This window comes from Schistocerca serialis, chromosome 8, assembly GCF_023864345.2.
Source record: "Schistocerca serialis cubense isolate TAMUIC-IGC-003099 chromosome 8, iqSchSeri2.2, whole genome shotgun sequence".
NCBI lineage: Eukaryota > Metazoa > Arthropoda > Insecta > Orthoptera > Acrididae > Schistocerca > Schistocerca serialis.
Window position 1 is genome coordinate 46510027 of NC_064645.1, and position 19429 is coordinate 46529455.

At 41.5% G+C, this 19429-nt stretch overlaps 1 protein-coding gene across 1 annotated transcript in view; it reads right to left on the reverse strand.

The window, feature by feature from the left end:
* LOC126416336 (uncharacterized) overlaps nucleotides 1-19429 on the reverse strand; it is a 586934-nt gene that overhangs the window by 178231 nt on the left and 389274 nt on the right. The window contains exons 16-17 of the mRNA XM_050084004.1: nucleotides 13184-13254; nucleotides 11493-11715 (exon numbers count right to left, since the gene is read on the reverse strand). Of these exons, the coding sequence (XP_049939961.1) occupies nucleotides 11493-11715; nucleotides 13184-13254 (294 nt within the window). The remainder of the gene's footprint in view (nucleotides 1-11492; nucleotides 11716-13183; nucleotides 13255-19429) is intronic.

Genomic DNA, 19429 nt, shown 5'->3' on the forward strand with positions numbered 1-19429 from the left:
TGCCTTTAAAATCAGGGTGTCTATGGTGCTGGCATCACTCTCCTGAGCTTTCAACACTCAACATGGTACTGTTGACACAGAGGGACAGCGGCTGCTCCAAGGACATCATGCCATCTGGTCTTGAACTATGCATGTTGGCCGAACTACATATTGGACACTGAAGCTTTTTCCTAACGAAGAGCTTAGCCTGCTGAAAATTGGTTTGAGTGGAATGCCATCACCCACATGGTTGAGGCTTGATCAAACTGTCAGCGCAAGCAAACCGTTGTGCCATGTTGGTTCTTTGCATTGCCAGATAGGACCACATAACAGTCCGAGCTACATTTGAACTTCAGTACTCCCGTCTTGGGACACTTCTGGCCGGTCGTCACCAAAGCAAACAGTGGTTTTCCTTATGTCTTCTGAATGACCTACACATACACTGGGCAAACTATCCTCATGTATCCTGTTTTTCGTCATTGAGGGGTCCCAGAGACCATAGTCACTGACAGTAGCTCCCAAATTGCTTCTGCTACATTTAAAACCTTCTGTGAATTCAGAGGTATCAAGCTCATTCACACGACTTCAGTACTCCCGTCTTGGGACACTTCTGGCCGGTCGTCACCAAAGCAAACAGTGGTTTTCCTTATGTCTTCTGAATGACCTACACATACACTGGGCAAACTATCCTCATCTATCCTGTTTTTCGTCATTGAGGGGTCCCAGAGACCATAGTCACTGACAGTAGCTCCCAAATTGCTTCTGCTACATTTAAAACCTTCTGTGAATTCAGAGGTATCAAGCTCATTCACACGACCCCGTTCTTCCCCATGTCTAATGGGTTGGCTGAACGTTTTATTGGTATGATGCTAATCCAAGTGTCCTAACTTCATCAACATGGTCTCTGAGAGCTAGTTTGACCCTCTTCTCACACCTACTGTTTCACCACTTAGGACTGGTCAAATCAGGCTAAAAATCTTCACAGAAACTCTCATGGGTCGCTACCCTCTGCACGTCATTCTACTCCTCTCTGTCATCCTCATGGTGGTCCACACAAGATAGGTTTTCTTCCTTGACCCTGTATGGGACTTAGTTTTTTCCAAAGGCCGTCCGCATTAGCTCCCAACTGTCTCATTTCCCAACTTCTGGACGCTGTAGGGTGGAAGCAAAGCTTCCAGTTGGTACCACATATTAATGAACGTGACATTGCCATGGTCTCCTCTTCATGTCCACGAGTTTACCACCCTCTTTTGTTCCAGTGATGGGACCTTCTCAGCTTCCACTTGTGGATGACACATGCACCAGTCAGCCCCAGTGGCTCGTGGAACCACTGAAGGAGCTACCCAGTGACACACCAGCTTATCCAGCACTCGTGCTTGTTTCTTACACCACTCAAATGACAGAAAGTAGGACATGTTGTATGAAGGATCCTGCAGCTGTACTTTGGCCAACCCTAGGGCTCTGAGGCGTCAGTCCACTCCTAGTCAGTTTTCTGACCCAGACGCCAAATGCGGTACCTTTTCAGTAGCTCACTCTGGAGCCATCACTATGTCGTCACCGCATCCAATGCCAGTCTTTGCATCCCAGAATCTCTGAAACAGCTTTTACGTAAGAAGACATGGAACAGACGTGGTTACTGAGCAGCGGACTTTTAATAATTCTGTGTTCGTCCTCACAAGTGGCTTCTCTGAACTTGTTCATTTATTGTTGGAAGCTCTCACTCTGACAGGTCCCTTCGGGACCTAGTTGTGGCACCTAGCGTGCAAAGACTTCAGTTCAGAATGTTTGTTAATTCACCACTGATAGGCATTCTGTCTCAAGTCCAGTCTTTATTAAAACAAGAATATTTATTTTGGTTGTTACTGTTTCAAGCTGACTTCAAAGAAGGAAGATGTGGTATCTTGACTAAAATAAACTTGGAATTCACTGTACACCTTGGTCTTCATTTCTTGACTATCTGTTGTAGATATATTAGCAAAGTAACAGATTTTAGTCTCAAATTGTATGTGTACGCAGGAGGAGTATGTAAAGAAACAAAAACCTGGATTGTCAATAAAACGAGAGATAACGTGTTACGGCTGCCACACAAACAAAAGGCGCCATGAAAAACGTACAAGCAATTTCAGATAGAAGCCTGAACATAATGAAAAGTAAAGTAGCTCACTTGCGCTGTCATAGAGAAGGAGGGCATGCAGCCTTTATCTAGTGTATGAATTTTGCAAGTTGTTATGATTTGAGATGAATGAGCATGTGTAATCGAACAGTGTGTTGCAGTCGTGGTATGATGTGCTTGATATAAAACAGCCAATGCAGAGGTCGTTGAAGCAAAATCGTTATTTCTTTTCTTGCGAAAAGTAACGGAAAATGATTTTTAGTTCAGTTGCTTTTCAGGAAATACAGAAACTGGGTACAGATTTAAGTAAATTCAGAATTGGGAATGGTCAAGTAGGGAAGTTACGAGATTAAGTATGAAAAATTATGTAGCTGTTTGGCTATTTCAGACCTTCAGAAAGGAGAACATTCGAGCATTCACAGAGAGAGAGAAATTTTCGCATGTTCGTCTCGCTACTTAGTCAAAGAAGCAGAGAAGTTGAGAAAACGATCGCCAGCTGGCGTAAACAACTGTTCCAGGTGTTTCGAAGAACTGGAGAATTTTGTGATTTTCTTTCTATTCCGAGTGGAGTGCTACGCAACCTTATTTCTAACTTAGGTAACTGAATATTTTTCAGCTGTGTTGTATTGAGCGAACGTATTAAAACTAATAACTGTCGCCCAACCTTCTAAACGTTAGTGACTTAAAAATTTCCGTCCTTTACATAGCAACTTTATGTTAGGGTGGACTTCATAACACATTATTCACTGTTAAAATGAGAATATTGCAAAAACATTCAGTCAAGATCTCGTTTCATTTTTGTAACTTCAGTTAAACCTTCGTTAAACAACTATTTTCACAATAGGAAACAGAATGTTTTGTGCACCCTGCTGACACGTTAGTGTGATATGTCTTTTAAGCAGCTTTCCCACGTTGAGCGGCATTATGCATCGCTTCAGAACAGTTCGTGGTTTCAAAAAAACTGATTGAGGTAAATGACGATGTTACAAATGATGATCAAACCCCGTGTTGTTCCAAAGTGCCCAGTCGAATTTTCTGCCTTAAGACTTTTCACCCTTGTACATCAATTTCTGTTTCCATCAGTTTTTCTCTTTATTTTGTCTTGTTTCTTGTTTTTTATTGATTCAATTTTAGCTTTACTGTGAGCTGTGTAGAGTCCCATAATGTGTTTAGTTAATCTGGTTGGTTATCCCTTTAATATTGATATAGAATTTTCATATCTACATAAATTATGGTTTTTTATTTACTTATACTTAGTGTTGACTTACACGTAATTCTGACAAAATGTTGACATAAAAATTTCCTGATTACGTTTCTTTCTCTCATTCTGATTTCTTAAATGTGACCTTTCTGTTTAAGATCATGGTTTCAGCCCTTACTCTGTCGTAATATCTCATTTTCCAGTATTTACATGTGCAGTCTTTGTAATGCACATCTTTTGTAGTAAGCTTGAAAGCTGTCTGCATTTACGGACAACGTGTTTCGTAACAGTCTTCCCAGGGCAGTTCTGTAGATGATTTCGCCTAAATATCTGATCCGGGGAACGCTCTCGATTTTCCGGTAAGTAGTTTTTAGAGTTTTGTGCCAGACTCTTGCTAAATATGTAATTTCTTTTTTGCAGTGATACTTTCTGCTATTCCTCTCAGAATACCCATTTGTCTCTGTGCTGTTTGAACGCTCTGGCATAGAGTTGCTGGATCGTCTGAAAAAACTAAGCAGTCTATCCCGATTTTTGTTCTTCCAAATTTCATTAGTTCATCTATATTACAGTCCAGTTTTAGTGTTCACTACACTAGGAGTTCGTTTTTTGAGAAATAGTTGGAATGTTGTGGAGATACTTCATCATCTTGTCTCAGCACTGTTTTAAATTCAAAATATTATAAAATATCTCCCCATAATTCGGCCCTATATTTTGTACCTTTCAGTGCTTCAGTAATACACTAATGGCCATTAAAATTGCTACACCACGATGATGAGGTGCTACAGACGCGAAATTTAACCGACAGGAAGAAGATGCTGTGATATGCAAATGATTAGCTTTTCAGAGCATTCACACAAGGTTGGCGCCGGTGGCGACACCAACAACGTGCTGATATGAGGAAAGTTTCCAACCGATTTCTCATACACAAACAGCAGTTGACCGGCGTTGCCTGGTGAAACGTTGTTGTGATGCCTCGTGTAAGGAGGACAAATGCGTACCATCACGTTTCCGACTTTGATAAAGGTCGGATTGTAGACTATCGCGATTGCGGTTTATCGTATAGCGACATTGCTGCTCGCGTTGGTCGAGATCTACATCTACATCTACATCTACATTGATACTCCGCAAGCCACCCAACGGTGTGTGGCGGAGGGCACTTTACGTGCCACTGTCATTACCTCCCTTTCCTGTTCCAGTCGCGTATGGTTCGCGGGAAGAACGACTGTCTGAAAGCCTCCGTGCGCGCTCTAATCTCTCTAATTTTACATTCGTGATCTCCTCTGGAGGTATAAGTAGGGGGAAGCAATATATTCGATACCTCATCCAGAAACGCACCCTCTCGAAACCTGGCGAGCAAGCTACACCGCGATGCAGAGCGCCTCTCTTGCAGAGTCTGCCACTTGAGTTTATTAAACATCTCCGTAACGCTATCATGGTTACCAAATAACCCGGTGACGAAACGCGCCGCTCTTCTTTGGATCTTCTCTATCTCCTCCGTCAGCCCGACCTGGTACGGATCCCACACTGATGAGCAATACTCAAGTATAGGTCGAACGAGTGTTTTGTAAGCCACCTCCTTTGTTGATGGACTACATTTTCTAAGCACTCTCCCAATGAATCTCAACCTGGTACCCGCCTTACCAACAATTAATTTTATATGATCATTCCACTTCAAATTGTTCCATACGCACACTCCCAGATATTTTACAGAAGTAACTGCTACCAGTGTTTGTCCCGCTATCATATAATCATACAATAAAGGATCCTTCTTTCTATGTATTCGCAATACATTACATTTGTCTATGTTAAGGGTCAGTTGCCACTCCCTGCACCAAGTGCCTATCCGCTGCAGATCTTCCTGTATTTCGCTACAATTTTCTAATGCAGCAACTTCTCTGTATACTACAGCATCATCCGCGAAAAGCCGCATGGAACTTCCAACACTATCTACTAGGTCATTTATATATATTGTGAAAAGCAATGGTCCCATAACACTCCCCTGTGGCACTCCAGAGGTTACTTTAACGTCTGTAGACGTCTCTCCATTGATAACAACATGCTGTGTTCTATTTGCTAAAAACTCTTCAATCCAGCCACACAGCTGGTCTGATATTCCGTAGGCTCTTACTTTGTTTATCAGGCGACAGTGCGGAACTGTATCGAACGCCTTCCGGAAGTCAAGAAAAATAGCATCTACCTGGGAGCCTGTATCTAATATTTTCTGGGTCTCATGAACAAATAAGGCGAGTTGGGTCTCACACGATCGCTGTTTCCGGAATCCATGTTGATTCCTACATAGTAGATTCTGGGTTTCCAGAAATGACATGATACGCGAGCAAAAAACATGTTCTAAAATTCTACAAGAGATCGACGTAAGAGATATAGGTCTATAGTTTTGCGCATCTGCTCGACGACCCTTCTTGAAGACTGGGACTATCTGTGCTCTTTTCCAATCATTTGGAACCCTCCGTTCCTCTAGAGACTTGCGGTACACGGCTGTTAGAAGGGGGGCAAGTTCTTTCGCGTACTCTGTGTAGAATCGAATTGGTATCCCGTCAGGTCCAGTGGACTTTCCTCTATTGAGTGATTCCAGTTGCTTTTCTATTCCTTGGACACTTATTTCGATGTCAGCCATTTTTTCGTTTGTGCGAGGATTTAGAGAAGGAACTGCAGTGCGGTCTTCCTCTGTGAAACAGCTTTGGAAAAAGGTGTTTAGTATTTCAGCTTTACGCGTGTCATCCTCTGTTTCAATGACTGTTAGCAGAATATGGAATCGGTGGGTTCAGGTGGGTAATACGGAAAGCAGTGCTGGATTCCAACGGCCACGTATCACTAGCAGTCGAGATGACGGGCATCTTATCCATATGGCTGTAACGGATCGTGCAGCCACGTCTCGATCCCAGAGTCAACAGATGCGGGTGTTTGCAAGACAACAACCATCTGCACGAACAGTTCGACGACGTTTGCAGCAGCATGGACTATCAGCTCGGAGACCATGGCTGCGGTGACCCTTGACGTTGCATCACAGACAGGAACGCCTGAGATGGTGTAAACGACGAACCTGGGTGCACGAATGGCAAACTGTCATTTTTTCGGATGAATCCAGGTTCTGTTTACAGCATCATGATGGTCGCATCCGTGTTTGGCGACATCGCGGAGAAAGCTCATTGGAAGTGTGTATTCGTCATCGCCATACTGGCGTATCACTCGGCGTGATGGTACGGTGTGCCATTGGTTACACGTCTCAGTCACCTCTTGTTCGCACTGACGGTACTTCGAACAGTGGACGTTACATTTCAGATGTGTTACGACCCGTGGCTGTACCCTTCATTCGATCCCTGCGAAACCCCACATTTCAGCGGGATAATGCACGAGCGCGTGTTAAAGGTCCTGTACGGCCCTTTCTGGATACAGAAAATGTTCGACTGCTGACCTGACCAGCACATTCTCCAGATCTCGCACCAATTGAAAACGTCTGGTCAATGGTGGCCGAGCATCTGGCTCGTCACAATACGCCAGTCACTACTCTTGATGAACTGTGGTATCGTGTTAAAACTGCATGGCCAGCTGTACCTGTACACGCCATTGACGCTCTGTTTGACTCAATGCCCAGGCGTATCAAGGTCGTTATTACGGCCAGAGGTGGCTGTTCTGGGTACTGTTTTCTCAGGATCTATGCACCCAAATTGCGTGAAAATGTAATCACATGTCAGGTCTAGTATAGTATATTTGTCCAATGAATACCCGTTTATCATCTGCATTTCTTCTTGGTGTAGCAATTTCAATGGCCAGTAGTGTAATTACGAGTTTGAGGCCTGGAACTTCTTCCTTCAGACTTTCAAAGGGAGGCTTACAGTCCTCAAACAAAATGCTTTTCTAAAATGCAAAAACGTACTAAGCTCTTTCTCATTAAAAATTTTCTTGATGTTTGTGAGTTGGATTTGGGACCAAAATTCGTTCTATGTAAGATCACTTTGGTCTCAAAATTGTTTTAACTCAAACTTTTGTTGTGCTCTGTCTAGGGAACATTGAAATATAATTCCATATGGAACAGGAAGAAATCAGTCCCTTCAAAACTTATTAACATCAGTTCTGTCTCTTGTCCTATGCAGTAGATGTATCAATTCAGTTTTCCAGTAATCCAGAAAAACTTCAGTTTGCCACACGTTTTGCATATCAATGTAATTTCTGTTAAGGTTTCAGATCAGGTTATTTCAACAGTTCTGCAACAATTCACCTTCAGCAGATTTTTTCATCACGTTTTGCATATCAATGTAATTTCTGTTAAGGTTTCAGATCAGGTTATTTCAACAGTTCTGCAACAATTCACCTTCAGTAGATTTTTTCATCTTTTAATTTGTCTAGCAGTTTCCTCTACGTTTGGTACTTGTCAATCTGGATTACTGTTCACAGAAAATTCTGGTTGAAATCATATTGTTTAGCAGTTTAGGAAATATTTTTAAAAATATTAGCAGTGTTCTCTGAGATTTCGTAGTTGTTGACTGGCAATTATCAACATTCATTCGTGAAGCAGAGATTTAGGATCTGGTACTCATTTAGTTATGTTTTAAACTTTTTATAAAATATCTGGGTGTAGTGGTTTTGGAAGTATTCTTCAGTATAACGGAGTTCAGTTTTCTCCTAGTGTCTACCATAGGGTTTATCTAATTAACTTTAATGGTTATTTGCTAGTAGCCAGATCGTGTCGAATGCTTTTCCTCATTCGCCTTTATTCCATATTTGAAATGCCTTCTGTCTGTTCACAATCTACATTCCACCAAAGCTCTTTTCCACCCTCATAATGGAATTTGGTTCTGGGCAGTTTTCATAAACTTGTGTTGGATCTGATCCTCAGTTTTGCTAGTTTCTTATGAATTTCGTTTGCTAATAACAGTGGTTTGATTTTACTAGTATAAAAGCAAGAAATTAGTGACATATATTTTCTGAACCTTTGGGGCTTTAACTTTAGCTTCACTTGCATCAGGCAGCAGTCTGTGTCAATAACTGCTCCTTTCCATTCTTGAAGATTGAAATTTCTTTGTGTTACGCTAATGAGATTATGATATAACAAGTTAGCAATTCACATATTTTATTGCTAGCTGAACGCCATGGCTTTTGGGCTGTTTAGTTTTTTTTATTCATGATGTAGTTTGATATTCTTTTGAGAGTGAAATTTCTGCGTAGTTTTACCTTTCTCTTTCTATTTAGATGGTTCCATTTGTGCACAAGGGTGCCATGCTATTTTACTTTTTTTTTTTTTTTAATATTGTACCATTTCCTGACTGTGTGCTATAATCCCCCACAACAATTTTCTCTTGATTTTGCAGCACTGTGATAATTGTATTGTCTACCTTATTCACTGGGTTACCCACTTTTTGTTGGTTTATTTCAATTTCTTGGTTGAATCAAGTATGTGTGTTCATTTCTGTATTCACGTTATTTGTCATATCAAGGATACTCTGTTGTTCACAGGCTCAACTTCAATTATGAAACTAAGTTTGTCTGTCCTGTGAAACTGAGTATGCAACTCACCCAGACGGAATATTGTTTTGAAGATTTCTTTTTACGTATTTTCCATTTTTTAATTTGTTCCATGTTGTTTTACAGTGATTTTGTTTTTTTTCCACTTACAAAATTTTAATCTTTTATTCTGTAAGTAGATGTACCTTTCGTGAACAGACGCCAACCACATTAGCACCTGATCCCAGTCAGCCGCAAAGGTGTTTCTATTGAATGAGATAGTAATTCCACTAGTTCGAAGCCATATTGAGACCCATTCTCTCAATCTTCACTGTCACTGAGATCTTCATTGTCATAATAGGAAGAGCCCTCACAAATTTTCGTTACCTGGGGCAAGTGAGCCCTGCTTATGGTTATGAAGTTATTACTGCTCCATCTCGTCCTTCTTCATCACTTGCAAGACAAGGGCCAACACTCAAGACCAGTAAAGAGGAGAGTTGTTTCATATATGGACTGTCTGAGAACAAAAGTGGCGCACCCAGAAGACTCTGTCGTATGTCACTCTACGTCTCTACACGTACACAACGTCGGGGGATGGGAAGATGATTGGAGCTGCAGTGCTCTGAGGCAGGTAGAACACTTATCTGACTGCAATAGCGCTGTTTATGGTTATTATAGTTGTGATGCCTGGCAGCGTATAGACCGCCTGAACAGCGTCAGATGTTGAGACCACTGCGAAGGACACGTAGATACTGTATACTTGTGTGAGAGAGCGTTATCACAACCTGCCAGATTTTCAGAGGAGTCTCTTTGTGGATCTCCTCTCGGGCAGATGTTCGAGTCATGCAATATACAGATTTTTTGGGCATCCAGACGTGACAGTGGACTGCATTGGAACATTGTCAAGGTTCTGGTCCATCATGTCAGACCACATCGAGCGATGATGGACGTAAAGTGCACCGTGCTCATTGTAACCCCGTCACAGCAGAGCCTGCAATACGAGACCGAGAAATGGACTCCCTGGAGTTGTCTGTCATTTGGCACCATTGATGGAACACTTGCAGCACCCATTTTATGGAACTATAATCAGTACATAGGCCTCCGTTACCACAAATGGCTGATCTCGAGTGGTGGGTGCCACAGCTAAGAACCACAGACTCCCGACGACTGGTGCCGCCTGTCGTCCAGTGGTGAATCACGGCCAGCACTGTCACAGGAGTCCATCGCTGAAGAGCAGGATGAGAACACAGGAAGCGGTGGGGTCACAGTCTTCCAGTGTTCCTCAGAGGACAGCGGCGACACTCGTGGCTCCACAGTGGGCTGGGCAGCCATTGGGCGTGCCTTCGGGTGATGGCAGGTAGTGAGTCAGGAAAGTCTGACACCACGACGGGTCGCCACAGACACCCCACATCCTCCTGTCACGGCTCATGTGACAGTATTCAGACTTCATTCTCTAGTAGCGCAATGGTCGACCGCACATGATAGTGCCTCATTGAACTGTCTGAGTGAAGCTGAGACAGCCCCCGGCCAGCGGGTTTCCCTGGTACGTCCCAAGTGGAACTCGAGTCGCACCAGCTCAGTGCCAGTATCCGGGATACTTGCCTCAGAAAAGGGTACAACAGCAGTAAGACACCCTTCCCAACTGAATCAGTTCATTCATGCAGGTCACTGAGGGAACAAGGCAAGTGGGCTCATACTAACAATTTCCATGTAAGTTTTGCTCGCACTTATAATCACTGAAATAACATCACATATCCTCTCAGCCTGTCAAGTTTCAATTTGTTTTCTCCTTATACATTTATATAAAATAAAAAATATTTTTTTTAAATATCAATCCCCACAGCAAAAGTTGTTTTCAGAGTTACTCACAGTGATATCAATTGTATCTAAATGAATAAATATGTGTAAAAAATATATATAAAATAGAAAAGCCACTAAATTTTTATACTCCAGTAGACGAGTGGTTCAAGTCAGTGACAGTACAGTCAGAGTGCACGAATTGTTCAATTGTAGTTGAGCTGAGTCAATTTACACATTAATATTGAATAAGATAGTATTCTACTATACTTCAGTTGGAAAAGAAAACCTTTTCCCAAAGTAAGCATTTGTATCAGTCACAAAAACTGACAGAAGAACTGAAGTCGTAACAATGCTTCATAACGACTTCATCTATAAAAGAACAATATAGTCACTATCTTAGATTTTATATTAATTTATTTATATAAAGTTTACTATCTCGAAAACTATATAATTATTCTAAATATGTACTGTGAGTGACAACATCCACTTATGTACACAGAATGTATTAGTTTTATTATCATATCAACAGGTGAGAAGTTACTACACTTAACTTCTTTTTACCTTGCACTTACGTTTTTTTGTTTATGTTTTATTTAAGGTATTGTATGAACATAATGATTTCATTTATGTTTTGGTGTTATTAATTACTATTTAAAATCTGTATGAATAGATTTTCGCTGTTATGCAGTTTGTACACTGTTTTGAAATCCCCACATGATTAACTAAGCATGTTGGCCTGGAAATTAAACCTGGAACCGTGAGTTTCATAAGCAGTTCTCTTTCTCATGGGGCCCTCAAATAGGACCTTTACACCTCCCTTCTCTCATTCCTTCCAACATTCATATGTTAGCTAACCATAATCAGTTGTTACTGTTTGGCATAACAGAGCCATATAGTTTTCCAAATCACACAGATGAAACATAGTGGCATTATACTTACCAGCAGCTAGTGTGTGAACTTCAATCTCTGTAGGTAGAGTCCTATTGCCAGTCACAGTTTTACCAGTCAGTTGGAAATTGTAGGTCATGTCAGGCATAATAGCTGACAGTATCAAGTGGCCTTCTTTCTCTGTTATGAAGTATTTAAGGTTCTCGCTTCCACAGAGAACAGACAGCTCGAAGTCCAATATTTCACAAGTCAGTGAAGTCTTATCATGTTCATACTGTTCAAAGAAATAACATTTCTCAGTAACATGTAATACCAGGCATTCATAACGTTTCTCACATCTCATAACATGCACAAAAACAGGATACTGTAAAGGACAACAGAATTTGAAGACCTAACGATGTTAGGCCAAGAAGAAGTACACTTCAATTATGAGAATAAAAAATGGCGTCTGATCTTCTGAATGCAACATCATAGATCTACATTAAATAAAGAAAATGGATGAAGCTGTACGCTGTGAAAGCTACATTGGGAGGAAAAGTATGATAATTCGCAAACTCAAGAAATACTTGAATTAGTTACAGAGTTAGAGTTTGCAAAAAACTGTAATGGAAGTAAACGACGATAAAACACTACTGTCTTACCACAGCACGCTTTTCTACAGTAATGTTTTAATTTTTCAGGAAAATGTAATACCAAAAATTGGCAATATGTAATACAATCATTCACTCCTTTTTCTAAGCTTAACTGAAGTTCTTCCAGCGAGCAAATGGGAAGTTGTGGTACAGAAAATGTAAACCAAACATTATGGTCGTCATGTTGATGTGATTGACGTTGAGGAATGGATGGACAGTACTGTAATAATAACATTTTTTACATGTCAAATAATTTCTTTGGAAGAGTGTGCAAGCAAGCACCATACCCTAGTTGCAAAGGGTTCCATATTGTGCCATATGTAACGGACTGATGTTGTTTTCAGGAGAGTGGAAGCATTAACTCTCATCAGTCCAGTCTGACCGTGGTTTCCTGTGTTTACCTAACATTACTTCAGATAAATGATGAGATGAATCATACTATAAAATCATAGGCAGCTACTAACGCCATACTTGTCAACATAGACATGTAAATATCTAAATGCATTATTAAATTAATTGTGTATTCTTTTTCGTTAAACTGTAATGCTATGATTGTCGACTATGCTTGTGAAACTGATACACAGATGGATCAAGTCATTGTTGTAACTCCTATTACTACACAGAAATAGGGAAAACCTGGATTTCACTCAACTACACTCAAATTAATTTTGTTTGTGTGGTGTGTGTGTGTGTGTGTGTGTGTGTGTGTGTGTGTGTGTGTGTGTGTGTGTGTGTGTGTGCGTGTGTGTGTGTTGTGTGTGTGCGCGCACATATCCATCTGTCAATGGATAATATCCCATGCAGTTTTGTATTTGTTTATGAAATTAAAGTTGCCAATATTAAGGATAATATAAAACTATAAATCTTCCAAGTAGCTAAATATGTTTGCAAGATAAAACTCCCTGCCTACATATTGCTTTTTGGGAGACTAAAAGAAATAAAACAACGAAAAATATTATCACTTGTTTCAGTAAATTCTAATAGACAATTCTGTCAGAAGTTTCCAGATACATTTAACTTCCAATTGCAACAGTTATTTATTCAAATATAAATCTTACACCCTACTAAACAAGTTATTGCTTATTCAGTAGCTTGTAGCTGCATACTCACAGACCATTCCAGGATAACACTAGTGTCATCTACATCTCTTACTGCAAATTTGTAGTCTCCTTGAACTGGATCTATCAAAGGAGTAAAAATACATAATAAAATTTAAAAAAAAACGTGAACTTTTTTTAGTCTTTATCATGAAAATTACTGAAGTTGAATGAAACATCAAATTTTCTGTTACTAGCCACTTTTAGCACAATTGATAACAAACATTAAACTGGTTTATTTCGAAAAATAAACATGACTAAAACGTTGAAATTCTAATACTGATAATTGTTCATTAGTACACCACTACAGCGAAACAGAACACAGAAACACCTACTGACAAATAGCAAACTGAAGAAACTTACAGAAAAATATGTTTCACCAAATTAAATGTTGCGAACCAATAGGACATTGCTCCTATAGCGAAGGATTAAATATGAGATTTATTGTGGAAATGTAGAAGAGAGTAAATTATTTCAGTTCCGAAAGGCTCATTAAAGTTCCGGATGGAGAAGGACTTGCAGTACTAGAAGCCGAATTTGGCCAGTTCCTTAGTGAACATGATACACACGATGGACGGAACATGGTGACTATAGCGTTACGTCATTTTCCATATTTTGAAACATGAGTCACAGACAGTTTCAGCTTCGAGAAATTACGACATCAGGGAAAGAACAGTTCGAATTAAAGCTATTATAATCCACCACATATAAATAAGTGAACATCTATTGGAAACCAAAGAATAGGGTATCGCAAAAACAGCTGTAAAAGGCGTTACGACACCGTACGAATTTGAGGGGTCTGTCCACGATTCTCTATCCTGCGCAACTCTCTTCCTCTCCCAATAACTGCTAGGCCCTGAATCCTTGTGAATATGTTTACTGTATTCATCTCTTGATCTTCCTGTAAAATTTTTAAACCCTCACCATCCTCCAACATTAAACTTGTGACACGTTAAGATTTATCAACCGATCCTTTCTTTTGGTCAAGTTGTGCCACAAATTTCTTTTCTCCGCAATTCTGCTGAGTACCTCCTCATTACTTAAACGATCTACCCACCTAGTATACAATGTGTGGTGTCACCGCCAGACACCACACTTACTAGCTGGTAGCCTTTAAATCGGCCGCGGTCCGTTAGTATACGTCGGATCCGCGTGTCGCCACTATCAGTGATTGCACACCGAGCGCCGCCACACGGCAGGTCTAGCGAGACTTCCTAGCACTCGCCCCAGTTGTACAACCGACTTTGCTAGCGATGGTTCACTGACAAAATACGCTCTCATTTGCCGAGACGATAGTTAGCATAGCCTTCAGCTACGTCATTTGCTACGACCCAGCAAGGCACCATTACCAGTTACTATTGATACTGTGCATAATGTACCGTCAAGAGCGACGTTCACCATTTATGGATTAAAGTTAAGTATTCCACCAGCTACGTCCGTTTTTTCTAAATTCTAATTTCCTTGTCATGTTCCAGACCTCACTCCAGCCTGCGTGAGCTAAAACGCGTGCCTTTCGGCTTCCACTAGTAACACGGTGTTGGCTCTCCTGCCAGCCACAACACAATGTTCTTCTGTAGCACTACATTTCAAAAAACCTCTGTTCTCTTCTTGTCTAAACTGTTTATCGTCCATGTTTCACTTCAATATATGGCCACACTCCAGGCAAGTATCTACCCGAAAGACTTTCAAACTTTTTAATTTACACTCGACGTTAACAAACAGAGACTCCACTCTTGTCACTGCCAATCTACATTTAATACTTTCTGTACTTCGGCCATCATGTTATTTTGCTATCCATAAAGCAAAAACCGAGCGAGGTGGCGCAGTGGTTAGCCCACTGGACTCGCATTCGGCAGGACGACGGTTCAATCCCGCGTCCGGCCATCCAGATTTAGGTTTTTCGTGATTTCCCTAAATCGCTCCAGGCAAAATGCCGGGATGGTTCCTTTGAAAGGGCACGGCCGACTTCCTTCCCCATCCTTCCCTAATCCGATGAGACCGATGACCTCTCAGTTTGGTCTCTTCCCCCAAACAACCCAACCCCTAAATTATCTTCTAAGAGACGTCGTAGGGTCAGTGCTACCTTGTGTGCTTCCAAATTTCTCCAGAATCCAACCTGATCTTCCGCGAGGTCGACTTCTACCAGTTTTTCCATTCTTCCGTGAAGTATTCGGGCTATTATTTTGCAACCATGAGTAATAAGTCTAGTTCACTATCATTCAAACTTGTCAAAATCTGCGCTCTCTGGAACAAACTATTTATCATAAATACATTTTGGCTATCATTGTAAAATACTCTGATGTACCAAAATATTATGACCACCTGCTTAATATCTTGTTCGTCCGTATTTTGAACGAAATATATCGCTGATTCTGCATACCAGGGTTCCGACATTTTGTGAGCAGGTTTGGGGAAGTATGTGGCATTGAATGTAATTCTCATAAATAACGGGCCACTGATTTGCGTACACCGTGATGGCGCCCGATAGTGACCCCTCTGGGTTCCATAGGATTTACATCAGATGAATTTGGTCGCCTAGACATCAACTTGAGTTCACTATAATGCTCCTCTGGTTCCGAGACACCGACAGTTATATAGCCGAAATATGATGTCGCCGTCGGGGGGGGATGGCATCAAGCGTGAAGTGATGCGGGGTGGTTCGCAGCTGCCAGCGTGTCCTCCATCACCACCACAGTTCCCATCACCCGCAGTATAATCCTGCTCCCACCAGCGTGCGCCAGTGGCGCGCTGCGTTTCTCGAGCCGCCGTTCACCTCGATGACGGGGTTTGGGGAGAGACGATCGGCTAACTAGTGTAGTAAAAACGTCATTCACCGGAACGGCCGACACGTTTCCACTGATCGACGGTCGAATCCCGATGGTCCCGTAACCACTGCAGTAGTAATTGACGATGCCGTTGGGTCAACATGTGAACACGTACGGATGATCCGCTGTGCAGCTCCATGCTCAACGATGTTCGATTAACAATGTGCTCCGAAACACTTGTGCGTGCACCAGCATTGTGCAGAGATGCCACAGATGGCCATGTATCATACTGTACAGAGGAGACAAGCCTCCGAGCCGCACATTCTGTGAAGAGTCGTGGACGTCCAACCATTTGGCGCCTACTGGTAGTCTCACTGCCGTCCTACCTCTATCAGTAGATGCTCATGAGAGTAGCGCGTGGATATTCGACCAGCTTCGCCGTTTTAGGGGCTGCTTCATAATCATCTGCACGTTATCAGAGTCACTTATGTCAATGGATTTCACCATTTGCAGCACATATTTTCGCTAGTGTTATACCCCGTCCGTGGCTGCTTCGCTTACAATCCTTTGTTACCGCGTCATGTGACCAGAACGCCACCAGGCGGCATCCAAAGCCGCAGTGGGCAGTGGTCATCATGTTTTATCGTATCAGCTGTAATAGCTCATGTGGAGATCGTGATACGCAGTTGCGAATAAATATGAAACTGAGTAGTCGTTGATAAGAAGAAATTTAACTACTTGAATTTATACGTATGAAGATGGTATCTGTTCTTTCGGACATGTCCAAAAGAGCAGATACCATTTTCATATATATGGCTCACCGCCTATTTGACCATCTTCTTCTGTGCGGATGCAGAAACAGTGACCAAACTCTTACGGGAATCGGCAAAACGGCGCGAGTAAAGACTATAATAGGCAGGGGCACTATGAATGTAATGCGGGACACTAAGTTGGGTGAGTGGGTCTCATGGGAGGCGTGCTAGAGATAAGTCCCTGCACTCGGACTATCCTCTGCGGCCTCGGTGGCTCAGATGGAAAGAGTGTCTGCAATGTAAGTAGGAGATCCCGGGTTCAAGTCCCGATCGGGGCACACATTTTCAACTGTCCCCGTTGACTCATATCAACGCCTGTATGCAGCTGTGGGCATTCATTTCACTTGAATTTATTGTGAAATGATCTGTGACTTTTCAATCAAGTAAACTGATAAAGTGTGAAGGTCCCAGTCACAGTTTTTCCCAGGTTTCTTGTTGACAATGGCGGGAGTGGATTAGGGGCCGGAGAGACGACTAAGCCATAACAAAATCTTTTATTCCAACAGTTTTCATACGTTAAACTGCTTTCAAGAAACCGTTATTATTCTGTAATAAGAACCTCTTTAGCAAAACTAATCCATATTACAGTTCCAGTAGCTATTGGGTTGTATACTTGTACGTTGATCATTCACCGAGTGAAGTGGGTTAAGTCACATGTGTACTATGATTCGTTGCACTATGACTTCGTTTCCGCTATTCGAATGCGCTGTGTAGCAAAACATTTAGTTTCAGCGATGTTAGAGATAAAATTCTAAGAATCTTAGCTTCATCCCTATTTCTTAATTATCTATGTAATTGCCGATCTTTATTTTGTTAAAATGATAGAAATGATACTCCTTATTCCTTCTCTTCTTCGAATATCAGTAAGTTAACGTTGTATCATTCCTGTAACTTGGGTTTTGAGTCGAATAATAATATTATTGGAACCATTTCGCCAAACTCATTTTGTTTATCTCTTGGCTTCCAAGTAGGTCAGAAGTTGTAAGTTCGCTGACGCAACGATAGTGCGTCATAACACAATATCGCGTTCCCATTTCAACTCTTGTAAGTCGAACCTGCACTCTATGTCTTTCAGCAAGCCCAGGATGGAATAACGACAGTACTGTGAAAAGAATGATTTCTACTCACCATATAGTAGAGATGCTGAGTGACAGATGGGCACAAGAAAAAGACTGTCGAACAAAGCTTTCGGCCAAACAGGCCTTCATCAGAATAGACAACACACACACACACACACACACACATGACGAAAGCCTCTGGCTGCCAAGGCCAGCTGAATGCGTGTTTGGCTGAAAGTTTTGTTAGACAGTCGTCTTGTTGTGCCACCTTGCGACTCGGCATCTCCGCTATTCGGTGAGTAGGAACAATCCTTTTCATAATAAGTCCGATTATTATTATTATTATTATTATTATTACCATAAAATGTTTTTAAAAAATGGTTCAAATGACTCTGAGCACTAAGGGACTTAACATCTGAGGTCATCACTCCCCTAGAACTACTTGAACCTAACTAACCTTAGGAAATCACACACATCCATGCCCGAGGCAGTTCACTGAGGCTTTTTGGAGATGATGCTGTGGTGTATCGAGAGGTTGCAACAATGGAAAATTGTACTGAAATGTAGGAGGATCTGCAGCGAATTGACGCATGGTGCAGGGAATGGCAATTGGATCTCAATGTAGACAAGTGTAATGTGCTGCGAATACACAGAAAGATAGACCAATTATCATTTAGCTACAAAATAGCAGGTCAGCAACTGGAAGCAGTTAATTCCATAAATTATCTGGGAGTAGGCATTAGGAGTGATCATATAAAGTTGATCGTTGGTAAAGAAGATGCCAGACTGAGATTCATTGGAAGAATCCTAAGGAAATGCAATCCGAAAACAAAGGAAGTAGGTTACAGTACGCTTGTTCGCCCACTGCTTGAATACTGCTCAGCAGTGTGGGATCCGTACCAGATAGGGTTGATAGAAGAGATAGAGAAGATCCAACGGAGAGCAGCGCGCTTCGTTACAGGATCATTTAGTAATCGCGAGAGCGTTACGGAGATGATAGATAATCTCCAGTGGAAGACTCTGCAGGAGAGACGCTCAGAAACTCGGTACGGGCTTTTGTTAAAGTTTCGAGAATATACCTTCACCGAAGATCAAGCAGTATATTGCTCCCTCCTACGTATATCTCGCGAAGAGACCATGAGGATAAAATCAAAGAGATTAGAGCTCACACAAAAGCACACCGACAATCCATCTTTCCACGAACAATACGAGACTGGAATAGAAGGGAGAACCGGTAGAGGTACTCAAGGTAGCCTCCGCCACACACCGTCGGGTGGGTTGCGGAGTATGGATGTAGATGTAGATGTAGAATCCAAGTTTCGGCCTTTTATGCCATTTTGAAGTATATGATTTTATTGCAGGACTAGCAATGTAAAATACTTGAAAATGGCATAAACGGGTCGAAACCTGGGATGTACTTTAATAAACAATAAAACAGTCAATTGCCGGTGGTTTCCTTTAATAAATATTCTATGACTTTTGTTCAGATGTTTTGTTTTCATTTCAAAATTATTGGTTCCGGGCAATGTCGTCAAGCTAAAGAACGACAAGGGACATGTTGGATATTTCGAGAAATCGCGCAGTAATGTTTCAATAAAATCGTATAAATAAGACATTTCAAGTA